Source organism: Herpailurus yagouaroundi, unplaced genomic scaffold (assembly GCF_014898765.1).
Source record: "Herpailurus yagouaroundi ecotype Mexico unplaced genomic scaffold, PumYag 569, whole genome shotgun sequence".
In the NCBI taxonomy this organism is placed as follows: Eukaryota; Metazoa; Chordata; class Mammalia; order Carnivora; family Felidae; genus Herpailurus; species Herpailurus yagouaroundi.
The window spans coordinates 3,558,342-3,570,662 of NW_024412786.1; the positions used below are offsets into that span (position 1 = coordinate 3,558,342).

At 51.7% G+C, this 12,321-nt stretch overlaps 1 protein-coding gene across 2 annotated transcripts in view; it reads right to left on the bottom strand.

The window, feature by feature from the left end:
- The window catches only part of SPTBN2 (spectrin beta, non-erythrocytic 2), a 42,885-nt gene that overhangs the window by 24,257 nt on the left and 6,307 nt on the right, over positions 1–12,321 (bottom strand). Inside the window, exons 1-6 of one of the 2 annotated variants that reach the window (XM_040465985.1) lie at positions 5,895–6,117; positions 3,749–3,900; positions 3,127–3,300; positions 2,213–2,304; positions 1,974–2,054; positions 1,535–1,650 (exon numbers count right to left, since the gene is read on the bottom strand). In XM_040465985.1, the coding sequence (XP_040321919.1) occupies positions 1,535–1,650; positions 1,974–2,054; positions 2,213–2,304; positions 3,127–3,300; positions 3,749–3,900; positions 5,895–6,072 (793 nt within the window). In that variant the 5' untranslated portion in view covers positions 6,073–6,117. Of the gene's footprint in view, positions 1–1,534; positions 1,651–1,973; positions 2,055–2,212; positions 2,305–3,126; positions 3,301–3,748; positions 3,901–5,894; positions 6,118–8,384; positions 8,564–12,321 lie in introns of those variants that run through there. The other variant, XM_040465986.1, reaches the window with a different exon arrangement.

A 12,321-nucleotide genomic window follows, 5' to 3' on the forward strand; every position in this document is an offset into this window, starting at 1 on the left:
GGCACCAAGACTGTTCTCTGCTCTCCCGGATGTGGCTGAGCAAACAGGTCTGGAGTTTGACTCTCTGCTCCACCAGCTGTATGACCTTGGGAAAGTCACTTAACCCTGTTATAGGTCCCCATCTTCTCCTCCATAAATGGACAATAATAACAGTACTGATTTCAAGGGGGTGTTGTGAGGATTAAATCAATTGAAACATCAAGTGCAGTGCCAAGTACCAAATAAAAGCCTGGTGGCTATGGCCAGTCTCACCAGTGTTAATGTCAGAACCACAGAGGCCAGTCAGCAGGGGCTGCTGACTGTAAGGCCCACGTTTGGTGAGTCCTCAAGGTCATGCAGCTTAGGGGCGCTGGGGTCGCTTAGTCGGTTAAGCATCCAACTTCAGCTCAGGTCATGATCTTGCAGTCTGTGGGTTTGAGCCCCGCGTTGGGCTCTGTGCTGACAGCTCAGAGCCTGGAGCCTGCTTCAGATTCTGTGTCTCCCTCTCTCTCTGCCCCTCCCCTGCTCACACTCTGTCTCTCTCTCTCTCTCTCTCTCAAAAATAAACATTAAAAATTTTTTTAAAAAAAGGTCATGCAGCTTTATTTAGAACCCTAGAATTTTAGAATGAGAAGGGCCTTAGAGACCACATAGACCAATCTTCCCATATTAGAGATGAGGAAACTAAGCCACAGAGAGGCTAAGTGACTGGCTCTAGAGCTGGTCCATGGTGGGGTTGGGATGGAACTGTAGCCTAGGGCTCTTTCTGCCACAGGGTGGCACCTCTTCCCACAGCTGTTTTTTGTTTTGTTTTTTAAATTGAGATATAATTCTCATACCATAAAATTCACCCTTTTAAAGTATACTATTCAGGGGCGCCTGGGTGGCTCAGTCAGTTAAGTGTCCGACTTCAGCTCAGGTCATGATCTCACCGTTCGTGAGTTCGAGCCCCGCGGCGGGCTCTGTGCTGACAGCTCAGAGCCTGGAGCCTGCTTCAGACCTGTGTCTCCCTCTCTCTCTCTGCCCCTCCCCTGCTCGCACTCTGTCTATCTCTCTGTCTCAAAAGTAAACATAAAAAAATGTTTTTTAAATAAAAAAATAAAGTATACTATTCATGGGGCGCCTGGGTGACTCAGTCGGTTAAGTGCCCGACTTCTGCTCAGGTCATGGTGGCATAGCTTGTGAGTTCGAGCCTGCGTTGGGCTCTGTGTTGACAGCTCAGAGCCCAGAGTCTGCTTCAAATTCTGTGTCTCCTTCTCTCTCTGCCCCTCCCCAGCTCATGCTCTGTCTCTCTCTCTCTCTCTCCTCCAAAAATAAACACTAAAAAAAAAATTAAAAATTAAGTATACTATTCAGCAGTTTTTAGTATATTCACAAGGACGTGCAGCCCTCACCACTATCTATTCTGGAACATCATCCCCCAAAGGAAACCCCATATCCATTAGCAGTCACCTCCCATGCACACACCCCACCCCTCTGCCAGCCCCAGGCGCCCACTCATCATCTGCCTTCTATCTCTATCTCGCAGCGTCTTTGGTAGACCCCTCTGCCCCACCTTCAGGATCCAGCAGTTTCGTGAGCCCCAGCTCCTTCTCGGCCAGATTGAAAGCGTTTTGCAGATTGTAGTGTGCATTGCACTTCTTCAGTGACTCAAAATCCAGCAGATCCGGCCTGCAACGAGGGGGAATATAGAAGGCATTGGGAGCACATGAGCTCCTAGAGGAAAAGTAAAGCTACCCCTATTCTTTATCCTTGTCACCAACTCCATTTTGTCCAGAACCAAGGACCCTAAACCCACACACACCCATCCCTCCCCATCTCGGCTCCCATCCCTGCCTTCTGTGCATCGTGTTGCCCCCACATCCCAGCTCTTCTCTGAATGTTCATTTCTCATAACTGCCGGGTGGCCCATCTCACTGTTTGTGCGTGTGTGTGCCCCTAGGCCATTAACCAACCCGGCAGCTCGGGTGGGCTCGCTAACCCTGGCTCCTCACCGGTGTTTATGCACAATGGCGTTGAAGGCCAGACCATCTCTCCAGCTGGTGGTGAAGTTGTGCACGTTGACATTGGGATACCTATATACAGAGACCGGGACAAATGGTAAGTAGGGCCTAGCCCGGGTCTGCAACTCAACAATGGGTCCCCAGCTAATAGGTCCTGGAGCCCAGGCCTCCTTTACCACACAGCTTGGTGCATCCAACCCTCCAAGGCCATGGTCCCTGGGCAGCCTCACCCCGCGGTCTTCATCTGGCACCACAGCAGTAGGGCATCCTTGGCTGACTTCTTCTCCTTGTTGTCTTCTGTTTCCACACTGATGTCCTGGATCTAAGAAGGAGAGAAAGAAGATCCTCACTCTTTGAACAGGGGCTCCTGGAGTTATTGGAGATACTCAGAAATGTACAGCAGGAAACTGCTCTTTAGACTCCTGTGATAGGGGTGCAGGAACAGAGCCTGGGACCGTTCCTCCTAGGCGAGTGACCACAAAACATTGGTTCAAAAGGATCTGAGGCATCAAGATGGGGTAAGATGTCAGAATAGTGGACGTTCCTCAAGACGAAGATTGCTGCCTCCTCCAGGTGGGGACCCACGAGTGCCTGAGAGCAGGGTTTTAAAGGGGACACTGATGGAGTTCTGCTCAGGGCTGCGAGGAGCTGAAAAGGTTACACCCAGGGAGAAAGGGGACAACCAGGACAGTTGTGATGGCATTAGGACACTGGACTGCCTGTGCTCAGAGCATAAGGAACAGTATGGTGACTGTTTTAGGGAGGCAAGCAGAGTTTGAGACGGAGGAGTGGACCAATGACCAGACCCCAAATGCAGTTCTCAAACTCTCAGGGGTGAAAGTTCAGTCTGTAAAATCTCCGGTCCCTTGTGGTCCAACATGTGGTCGTACTACATGTGACCAGTCAACAAACCGGGCCACGGGGAACTGGCCACAGAAGTTTGACAACACTCACACTGGTCTCTACTCTGTTTAAGGAGGAGAGTCCCTTGATCTGGGGCCTGGATATCGCAGCAACCAACAAAGTGCTATACAAGGTTCTAGACCCTTCCTGTTTGTATCGATCATGCCAGGGACTGGCAGTGCCTGTCCACGGTACAGCACCAATGTGCGAAGCACATTCTGTGTGACACTCTGTGGGGTACCTGGAATCGAAGGATGATGGTCCAGACCAGCCCAAGGGTCAGACGGTGGTTTCCGTCCACAATGTCATGGGAGCCCATATTTTCCAAGTGCACTTTCTGCTCCTTCAGGAACTGTAGCGCCTTGTCCACGTTCTCCAGGCAGTGGATCCGCATGCGGCCTTTTGTGGGCTTTGGCTGTTGAGGGACAGAGGACACAATGACATGAATCCATGGGCCTCCTCCTCCTTCCCTCCTAGCCTTCCCAGGGCCCTCCTTTGCACACCTTCCCCATGACCCCCCTCAGGAACACAGGGACAGCCCTCAAGTCTGGGCCAAAGTTCACACAGCCAAAGCTGAGGTTCCAGATCAGGCTTGGGCAGATTAAGATTCCCAAGGGAATTAATTGCACCCAGAGTGGGTGGGAAAAGAAATGTTTTCAATGGGGCCACTGTTTCTGTCTCCATGAAGCAATGCTCCTGTTTAACCCATGTAGCAAAGCCTCTCCAACTGAAACCATCCTCTGAGCAGACAACAGCCAACTGCTTTCCACTCTGTGCTGTTATTCCTCTCGAAGGGCAACTCCAAGTTTGTCCCCTTGCCCACTGTTTTTCGGCCTCCCTCCTCCTCTATGACCACAGCTTACCAGTGTCTCTCCTGAGAGCACCTCGAGGAGCCTCAGGAGGTTACGTCCATCCCGAAGGTCGCTGTACAGGTCTCCCACCCGGCATGTCACCCGGGCCAGGTGTGAGTTCACCCACTTGGTGAAGGTTTTCTTCTGCACAGCTTCTCGCTCATCTGTGGCAGCGATATGGGGTCATTTCTAGCCTTCAAGTACAGTGCACCTGCTTCTAAATACCAGTTGACAGGGTTAGGGGCCTGGGGGTGCTTGAGAGACTGGAAGTGAGGTCGGGTATGCAGGAGGGGAAGGAAGGTGCCTGAGATGAAAATCCCTAACTTAAAAGCAGGAAATAAAGAAAATGGAATGAGCTCATAAAGTAAAAAATAAAAATGAGAAAACAGGCTTTGAGAAGAAAGGATGAAAGGAATTAGAGGCAGTGAGACATACGGAGAAGGGCTAGGATCTGGGACCAGGGCTCTGTCCTGTAACAGTGGTGAAACACTGTTACTTCATCAGGGCCTCACTTTCCTTATCTGTAAAACGGGCATACTACTCGACTTTCTACTTCAACGGGTCACTACGTTGATTAAATGAGACAATGTATGTAAGAAGCTTGGCACACATGATGAGTTACTCCTTGATGAGTTACAGTTATCCAGGCATGATCTAACCCGAAGGAAAACCAGGACCAGCAGGAGGTGTGGCTGTTCTCTTTGGTGATGGACAAAGGAAAGGGCGTGGACTTAAATTACAGCAGCAGCAGCAGCAGCAGCAGCAGCAGCAGAGGCTCTTCCAAGTGGTCATTAGAAGGACATGACATTAGAGGCTGCGAGCCTCCTGAGTCAGCTTGCTCTCCTGGGATAATTTAAAGAAAAGACAGGCTCCTCTACTTCTGGGGTGGGTTCATTTGATTGGCTGAAAGGGGATCCTGTCCCAGGACACCAACATTCCAATGCAAAGAAGGAAAACAATCTTGAAAGCTGGGAATAGGGAAAACACTGAGCCCAAGAAACACAGGGGGAAGCTTCAGGCAGAGTTAGGTGCAGATCTCAAAGAAGGGGAGGAAATGCCTTGCTGCCTGGTCTGCAAGAAGGGCTGCTGATAAACACATGCTTTTTAGGTTCTGCAGAAAAGTTAAAATTTTAAACGTTATAAATGACAAAGTGAGGGAAGAAGTGCAGGCCATTGGGAGCTGCTCTGGCCACAAGGATTTCTGCCCATTTCCCCTAGAGAAGCCTAGTGTGAGGACCCAACCCAAGTGGCCAGGGTCTGAAGAGTCACTTTTGTTTCCCTTCTCAGCACCAGCATCTCAGAAACTGAAAAGACTCATCCCTGAGTCTCACATTCCTAGGCACCTCACCCATAAAACATAACAACACACCCATGTCTATTTCTGTCTCTTACCTCCAACCTCTGTCTCTTACCCAGGCCAACCTTGGGGTCCTAACAACTGCACCCATGGGCCCCTGCTCTGTGGGCCTCCTTTCAGGGTCCACAGGCCCCTTCTGAGCTGGGGATTGCCCAGATCATCAGCCTTTATTGGATCTGTGGAGACTGCCCTGATGCCAGGTGCACTGGGGTGAGGCCATTTTGGCCCACAGGTAGGGTAAGAGAGGAAGACGTGAAAACAGTGGCAGCTAGGAGAAAACTGGGCAAAGCCAAGAACCAGAGGCAAAGCAGAATTTCACAAGGTGCCCACAACACCCACGGACACCCCAAAACACAGTGGGTTCCAAAAATACACTGAAATATTGATGCCAGCATGAACACATGCCTGCTCAGAATATACCTGAGCCTGTCTGACGCACTCCCTCACACACCTCGGGACACCCACTCAGAAACCCAGGGCAACAAGCCCTAGGTGGCTCAGCCTTCCCGCTCACCACCCTCTCTCCTTCCAGCTCTCCCAGCAGGTGCTTCACCTCCAAACCCTCAGCAGCCACAGCGGACTGCCTGGGTGCCCTCCTGTGCGCTGCCGCCACGCTCACTGTCCCTTCTTCCAGGGCGTCCAAGCCTTTCCCCACTCTGTCAGTACCAAGTTTTTCGTGGGCTCTTGTAATTACTCCCCCGGCACATCGTCGGCTGAGCACGGACCATGTCCCACTCGGGCTTTGCTCCGATGCTCCCGCCCGGTGCCCCCCCCCCCCCCCCCCCCAGCCCGGCAGCTCACCTTGAAGCTGTTTGAAGCGGCCTTCCAGCACGCTGGCGTACTGAGCGGGGTTGATGAAGGCAGCTGGCGACAGCAGGAGGCCCCCGGGGCTCTGCGCCCCTTCCACGGCCTCATAGTAAAAGTCGCCCGCCCCGTTCAGGCCAGGCCCGTGCGCCCTGCTCACTCCGTTCCCATTCATGCCGCCCGCTGCCTCTCACGCGGCCCGGGGCCCTGCGCCCATGCCCTGCCCGCGCCGCGCGGGGCGCCACTGGTCCGCTCCCCTCCCCCGCCCCCGGAACCCGGGGTCCCCGAACGCCTGGGCTCCCGTCAGGGAGTTGGCTCAAAGGTGGTGAACGTGTCGCCGAGCGGGGGAAACGGTGTTCCGGCCGTCTGGGCGCCTGAGCTCCGGGGCAAGTCGACGGAGCAGACCTGGCTGCGAGCGAGAGGAGACAGAGGCCGCTCCCGACAAACAGGTCGGACGGTGCCGGGGGAGGGGCGGGAGGCGGAGCGCGGCCGGCTGTGGCGGGCCGGGCCCTGCGGGGCGAGCGGGGAACTGCCCTCGGCAACCCCCCGCCCCCCCCTCCACCGCCCCGGCTGCCTCAGCGTGGGCCCCCGAAGGTTTGCAGGTGTAACAAGGCTGGCCCCTCTTGGGGCGACTCTGGGAAGTCCCCTTCTGGACATGAGCTTTAATCGCCAACTCCCAGAGCAGAGAAAGAGAAATCCTCCAAGAGGCAAAACCAGCTCAGTAGGTGCCAGGCTCTGTGCTTAGGCGGTTGCTCAAGTCCCCTTATCTGTGAAATAGGTGTTAGTGTCTTCCCTACTTGTTTGTCACCACTTCCAGTTCTGGCTCTTCCCTTCTGCTAGGCCCACCAGGCCCTCCTCAGCCAGGCCATTCCAGGCCCCCAGTGCGCAGCACCAAAGGGACGGCTGCCAGATCTTCTTCCTTCCTTTCTCTGGGCTTCAGCGCCTGCCCCTTACAGCCTACTCTTGCCTCTCTCCTGTCTCCATTCATCCCGTATTTATTTGCACCAGTAGGTGCAAGCTGCAGCGCTAGGCTAAGCCCATACTGAGATGCCTCTTCGGGAGAGCCCGGTTTGGTGGTGGAGAAATGACAGCTCGGGTGGCATGTGTGCGTGAACATGGTGATGGTCCTGGGTATCACGTGTCATGTGCACAGACATCGAAACAGTCCTGGGTGGCACAAGACATGTGCACACCGACATCATGACAGTTCTAGCTAGAGGCAACGTGCATCCAAAACCAGGGTACCAGGGAAACTTTTCCTCAAAGAGGTGACATTGTCCGTAACCCACTGTTCTCATCTATAGAAACACTGATAGGTGCATTTCATAAGCCAGCCTGAAGACCCAACCAGAAAGGCAGTGAGGTCCAGGAGAAAATGATGAGGGATCCCCAGAGCTAAAGCCATCACCCAAGGGTCCTCAGATGGATGCTGGGCTGCCTGAAAAGAGTTACCTGGAGAGCTTTTTAAAAATCCTGATTTCTGGACCGTATGTTCAAAGATCCTAATTCAATGTGTCTACGAAGGGGAGGGGCTTGGGAACCTGTATTTGTAAAAATGTCCCTGGGTGATCCTGTAAAAACTGCAGCCCGGTTTGGGAACCACCCCCTCAGTGTCTCCCTTCTTCCAGGAGGCCACCCACTCGTGCTGGGAGCACTGCCTCTGAGGGGGGAATAATAGTTGCGGCCTCTCCCACCGCACTGGGCTGGGAGGCCAGCAGGTGGGTGGAAAAGACAAGGGTGGGATGAAGGAGGGAAACCAGACGGGGTGGGTGGCCTTAGGGTGTGTGGGTGACTCAGCCCCACGCCAGCCCCTGGTGGTGTCAGGTGGCAGCTGCACTCTTGTTGCCATGACAACTCCTCCAGGAACGCAGGGAGGCCCGTCCGACGGGTTTGTTTGCGCTCGCTCCAAGAAGCTGAGGGAAGAGCCCAAGCCTTAGGGGAGGGCAGAGGCCTTGGTGGGTAGAGAGCAGACCCGGGAGAATGGGCAGCTGCAGAAACCAGCAGCGGGAGGAGGGAACCTGCTTCAGGGAACAGGTAGATGAAACAATGGGAGGAACAGGCGGCAGGTGGAAGGAACAGGCGGGGAGGGAGAGGGGAGGATAATGGACTGGGAGGGAGAACAGGTGTGAGAGGTGACAGTGAAGACCAAGGAAGACACAACAAGGGGATGAAAGGTAAGGGAGATGGGTGGGTGGAGATGGCAGGAGTAAGTGAAAAAGAGCTAGGAACCATGACTCAGGGACAGAGAGGAAGAGAATTGAGTCCTGTGCCTGGGGGAGGGGAAGCTGGGGAACATTCTGGATTGTGTGATGTTTGCTCTCGGTGCTAAGTTGGGCCCAGGGGCTTGATGGGGGTGATCTGGATTTCCTACTCTTGTGTGGCAGCTTAGAAAGAAAGTTGGTCTTCCCATAAGGTTAAAGGACTCTTCCTGACAAGCTTCTCTCCCCAGCCTCCTCAGCATCTCCCCTGACCCTCCCCTGGCCTCACCTGCCAGGGCCTTAATGCGAGACCTCTCAAAGAGGCGGGCTGAGCTGCTGTCATTGTCCCAGTCCGAGTCAGGCAGGTCCCAGCGGTTGTTGATGTCGCTGTACTGGCCCTGGATCTCCAAGCTGTCGAAGTCTGTGGGTGACAGGGTGCTGCTCATGGTGGTAGGTGGCCTCCTGCTCCTGCAAAGGGGAACGTGGTTGGTGAGGGGCATCTCAGGACCACTGAGCCCAGTACTCACCATGTCCTCTCTTCTCTTGCCCTAGATCTGCTCTGCTGTCCTGAGGGCCGAAGGCTGTGGTTGATTTCTCTGTCAATGAAAATCAGCCCCGGTGGAAGAGGGGGAGCCATGGTGGGGAAGCAGAAGGACAGGAGTGAAACACAAAGGCAGGAGTGTCCCAGAGTGGTGCAACAGAGAGGAAGGGCTCCAGAGGCTCAGGCCAGAGAGGGACAGGTGCGCAAAGCTGGGGACTGGAAGCGGCCATGGCTAACAGCATGGCTCAGCACAGCAATGTGCAAACCAGGGTAACGAAGGGAGCAGGCATGGGACCCCATGGACAATAATGAGTATAAACTGGAGTTCTTTGATTCCTTGATTCCGCAAACTGTTCTGAGCTCCCACTCCACATAAGATGGCCTCCTGTACCCAGTAGGTAATTTGAAAAGACCCTAATCCTGCTCTTGAGCTAAGACACATTTATGATACACCAGGAAGACCGTGATGCACTGTTAGGTAAGTACAAAGTGTCCAGGAGTTCAGAGGAGGACACAGTATGGCTCTCTCCCCTTTGTTTCCTTATGTTTGTACAGGAAATACCTAATAGGTGCTGGATAAGTGTCAGCTGTGATATGTGTCCCTGCTATTTACATGCATCATCTCATCAAAACCCCCATGGGGCAGGGGTTCATTGTCATCCCCATTCATAGAAGCTGCACTGTGAAAGTTAAGTCATGGTTCAAGGTCACACAGCTGGAAGGAGCAGAGCTGGGTTTTAAAGAGAGGTTCTTTCTCACTTCGGGGAACAAGCTTTAATAACAACATTTACACGTTCTTTGAATTTACTGGAGCCCTTCAGAGTTCCATGGGAGAGATCAGCACTTGTGGCTCCCTTTTAGGGCCCAAGCTAGGGAAATTAGGACCACATATAGTTGCCAGCACTCCTTGCGATTCTACGCTATGCAAACAAACTCTGTCCTTCTCAAAACTAACAAATGAGCTTCAGATTAGCTGCAAGGGATTAAAAAAAAACCATTACCGTCCAAAGTTCTCGGGTAATTCAGCAGCCGTTCAAGGGAATGGAGGGGGCTGGGTCTGTAACTTTATTAGAACCCCCAATTCTGCATTTCTATTTTTCCTAGTACCTCTCAAACACAAACACATTTTAACCCTTTAGCACTACTTCCTAGAGTCGAGGCTTGATCTTGGCAGTCTCTGGTTCTGGAAAGGAAGTCAGGAGAGCCTCGTGTGTGGTTTGGGGGAAGGAAGAAGGGATGAGGGGTGAGTTGTGGGTAGATAGGTTGGTGTGTTCCCCTGGGCACACAAAGGCAGGACTTGGCTTCTGTCATTAACTGGTTCTATGAAGCTGAACCTGAACCTGACCCACATGAGCCAGGATTGTCTGCCCCTCCCCTTTCCGTGCAAGAGAAAGCAGGCACAAGGATTTCCTTGGGAGTAGCATTAATGAGGTATGAGGGAGCTAAGGTCTAAGGTTCCTCGATTGGGTTTTTCATTCCCTGTAATAGGCAAGAGAGCTTAATTTCCACTAGCCTGGGACAACTTTCTCACTTAAAATCCATCATTTCTCCTAATCCCCAACAGATTCTTTGAATTTGCTCTGTAAATATTTATATAAAAATAAATTCTAGGGCAGAGTTGAGTCACCCTGAGCAAAGAGTGCTGTGGGCAAGGTGTGACCTGAACCAAAGTCACCTAATACTGGCAGGCACTGGAACAGGGAAGCAGCTCAAGCCCCAGGACCAGTACTAATTCCATTCTCTCTGCTTTTCAGATTAAGGCTTCCTCGCCAGTAGCCATGCTCACACTTAGCTCTGGGATTGACATTTCAAGCACTCATACTCTCCCTGTATAGACCTCCCCACAAAAACTCGTACATGCAATGCCCTCTAACCTTCAGTTTCCATGACCCCTTTCCTTTTATCAGGAGTCACAAACCTACTACAGCCAGCCCCCAGGTCTATGTCCAATAAGCTGTTTACAAATAACTGATTTTGGGTGCGCTAGGCTGGCTCAGCCGGAAAAGCATGTGACTCTTGATCTCAGGGTCATGAGTTCAAGCCCCATGTTGGGTATAGAGATTACTTAAATAAATAAAATTAAAAAAAAAAATATATATATATACACATCTGATTTTGAATTCCTTTAGGTGGGCGTGAAGGTACTTTCCAGTTCTCTACAGGCCCCACCATTCCCTTTTGTCTCCTTTCCAGCTACGTCATGTATTTTTGTTAGCTGCCTGGGCCCTGAAGACCTCTGAGGTTTTCAAATCCTGCTTTATATCTTTGTGCTCCACAAAGAACAGACACTTAAAAGAAACAGACTGTCTGATCCTGTCTCCAAACCACTGTGTGTCCCTGGGGCCCCCAAACTGTACAAAACCTAAACATGTATTACTCTGGCTTCCTTTTGGTAATCCAACTTGGTCCTCCTAAGGGACCCAGGCATGGGATCCAGACCTCCCAGCAAGGTCTGGCTGTTAGAGCCTTTCCATGGAATCCTATAATTTGAGGGGGAAAGTATGGATTTGGAACTTCTCCTTCTCAAATAAAAACTCAGCCACTTAAATGCTCCTTTGACCAAATCAAAATTTGGCATACATGCTTTGTGTCCTGAGTTTCCAGGGATGCTGTCATATAGATAAAGAACAAAGATGACACAGATGTCCTTAGATCACAGATCCTTATAGGGCTTCATGTTGGCATTCCAAGGAACTTGTTCCCATGGACTTGGATGTGAATGGTGCTCTCTGGTGTTGTTCAGCACAGTGGTTCCGAGGGCCTCTGAGTTTTGGTTTATGGTTTTTGGGCTCTGCAGTCTCCTGGCCTTTTGGACAATACCCTGTGTTCTCTGTTCCCTACCCCCATCTCTAGATTCCTATAGTTTTCTATTTGAGTTTCTTCACATAGATCCCGCTCTGGTTGCTTTTCACTGAGTATCTTATTCCTCACCTATGGTCTGGGTCTCCATACTCACATTTCCAGAGTCAGCCTGTCCACCAGCCCCATGCCCCCCGTCTCTCTGTATTCTCCTCATGGATTCCTGAACTCTGGCAATAGGAAGGTACAGCAGCTAATCCAGATTACAGTTTCACCAGCACCTTATTCTTAGCCACTGACCTCGAGGCCAGGCCCAAGTAGCTTACATTGTTCATGCTAGAATAAAGCCAACTCCCACCAGCTGCAAGCTTGTGGTCCTACTCAATTCTCCACCCAAGCATTGCGGGATGCAGATTTTGTTCAGCCGCGTGGTGATCCTCAGGGGCAGACCCCCCCCCCCCGCCCCTTCCCCTTCCCTCCTGTTTTAGCTGGCATGCAAAACTAGAAATCCTGTCCCCCGGCTAGAGCCTGTCTTATACCCTAATTCTTCCTCTGGCCACATCCTGCTCCTGATTAATTCTTTACCTCCCTCGGAGAAAGAGTTGATGGTTCCCTCCTCTGCTGCTCCCACAGAACTTCAGCATGAAGCTATCATTGCTTTCATCACATTGTATTACACTTAGTTGTTTATGTGTCTCTCTGCTTGCTCCACTTTTAACCCATTGAGGACAAGGGCTGTGTTCTACTCATGTTTTGTCCTTTCCAAGCTCAGTACAATAGGTATTCGGTAAAGAAATAGTGAATGACTCGACCATAATTCCTTTTTTTCTTTCTTTCTTTCTTTCTTTCTTTCTTTCTTTCTTTCTTTCTTTCTTTCTTTCTTTCT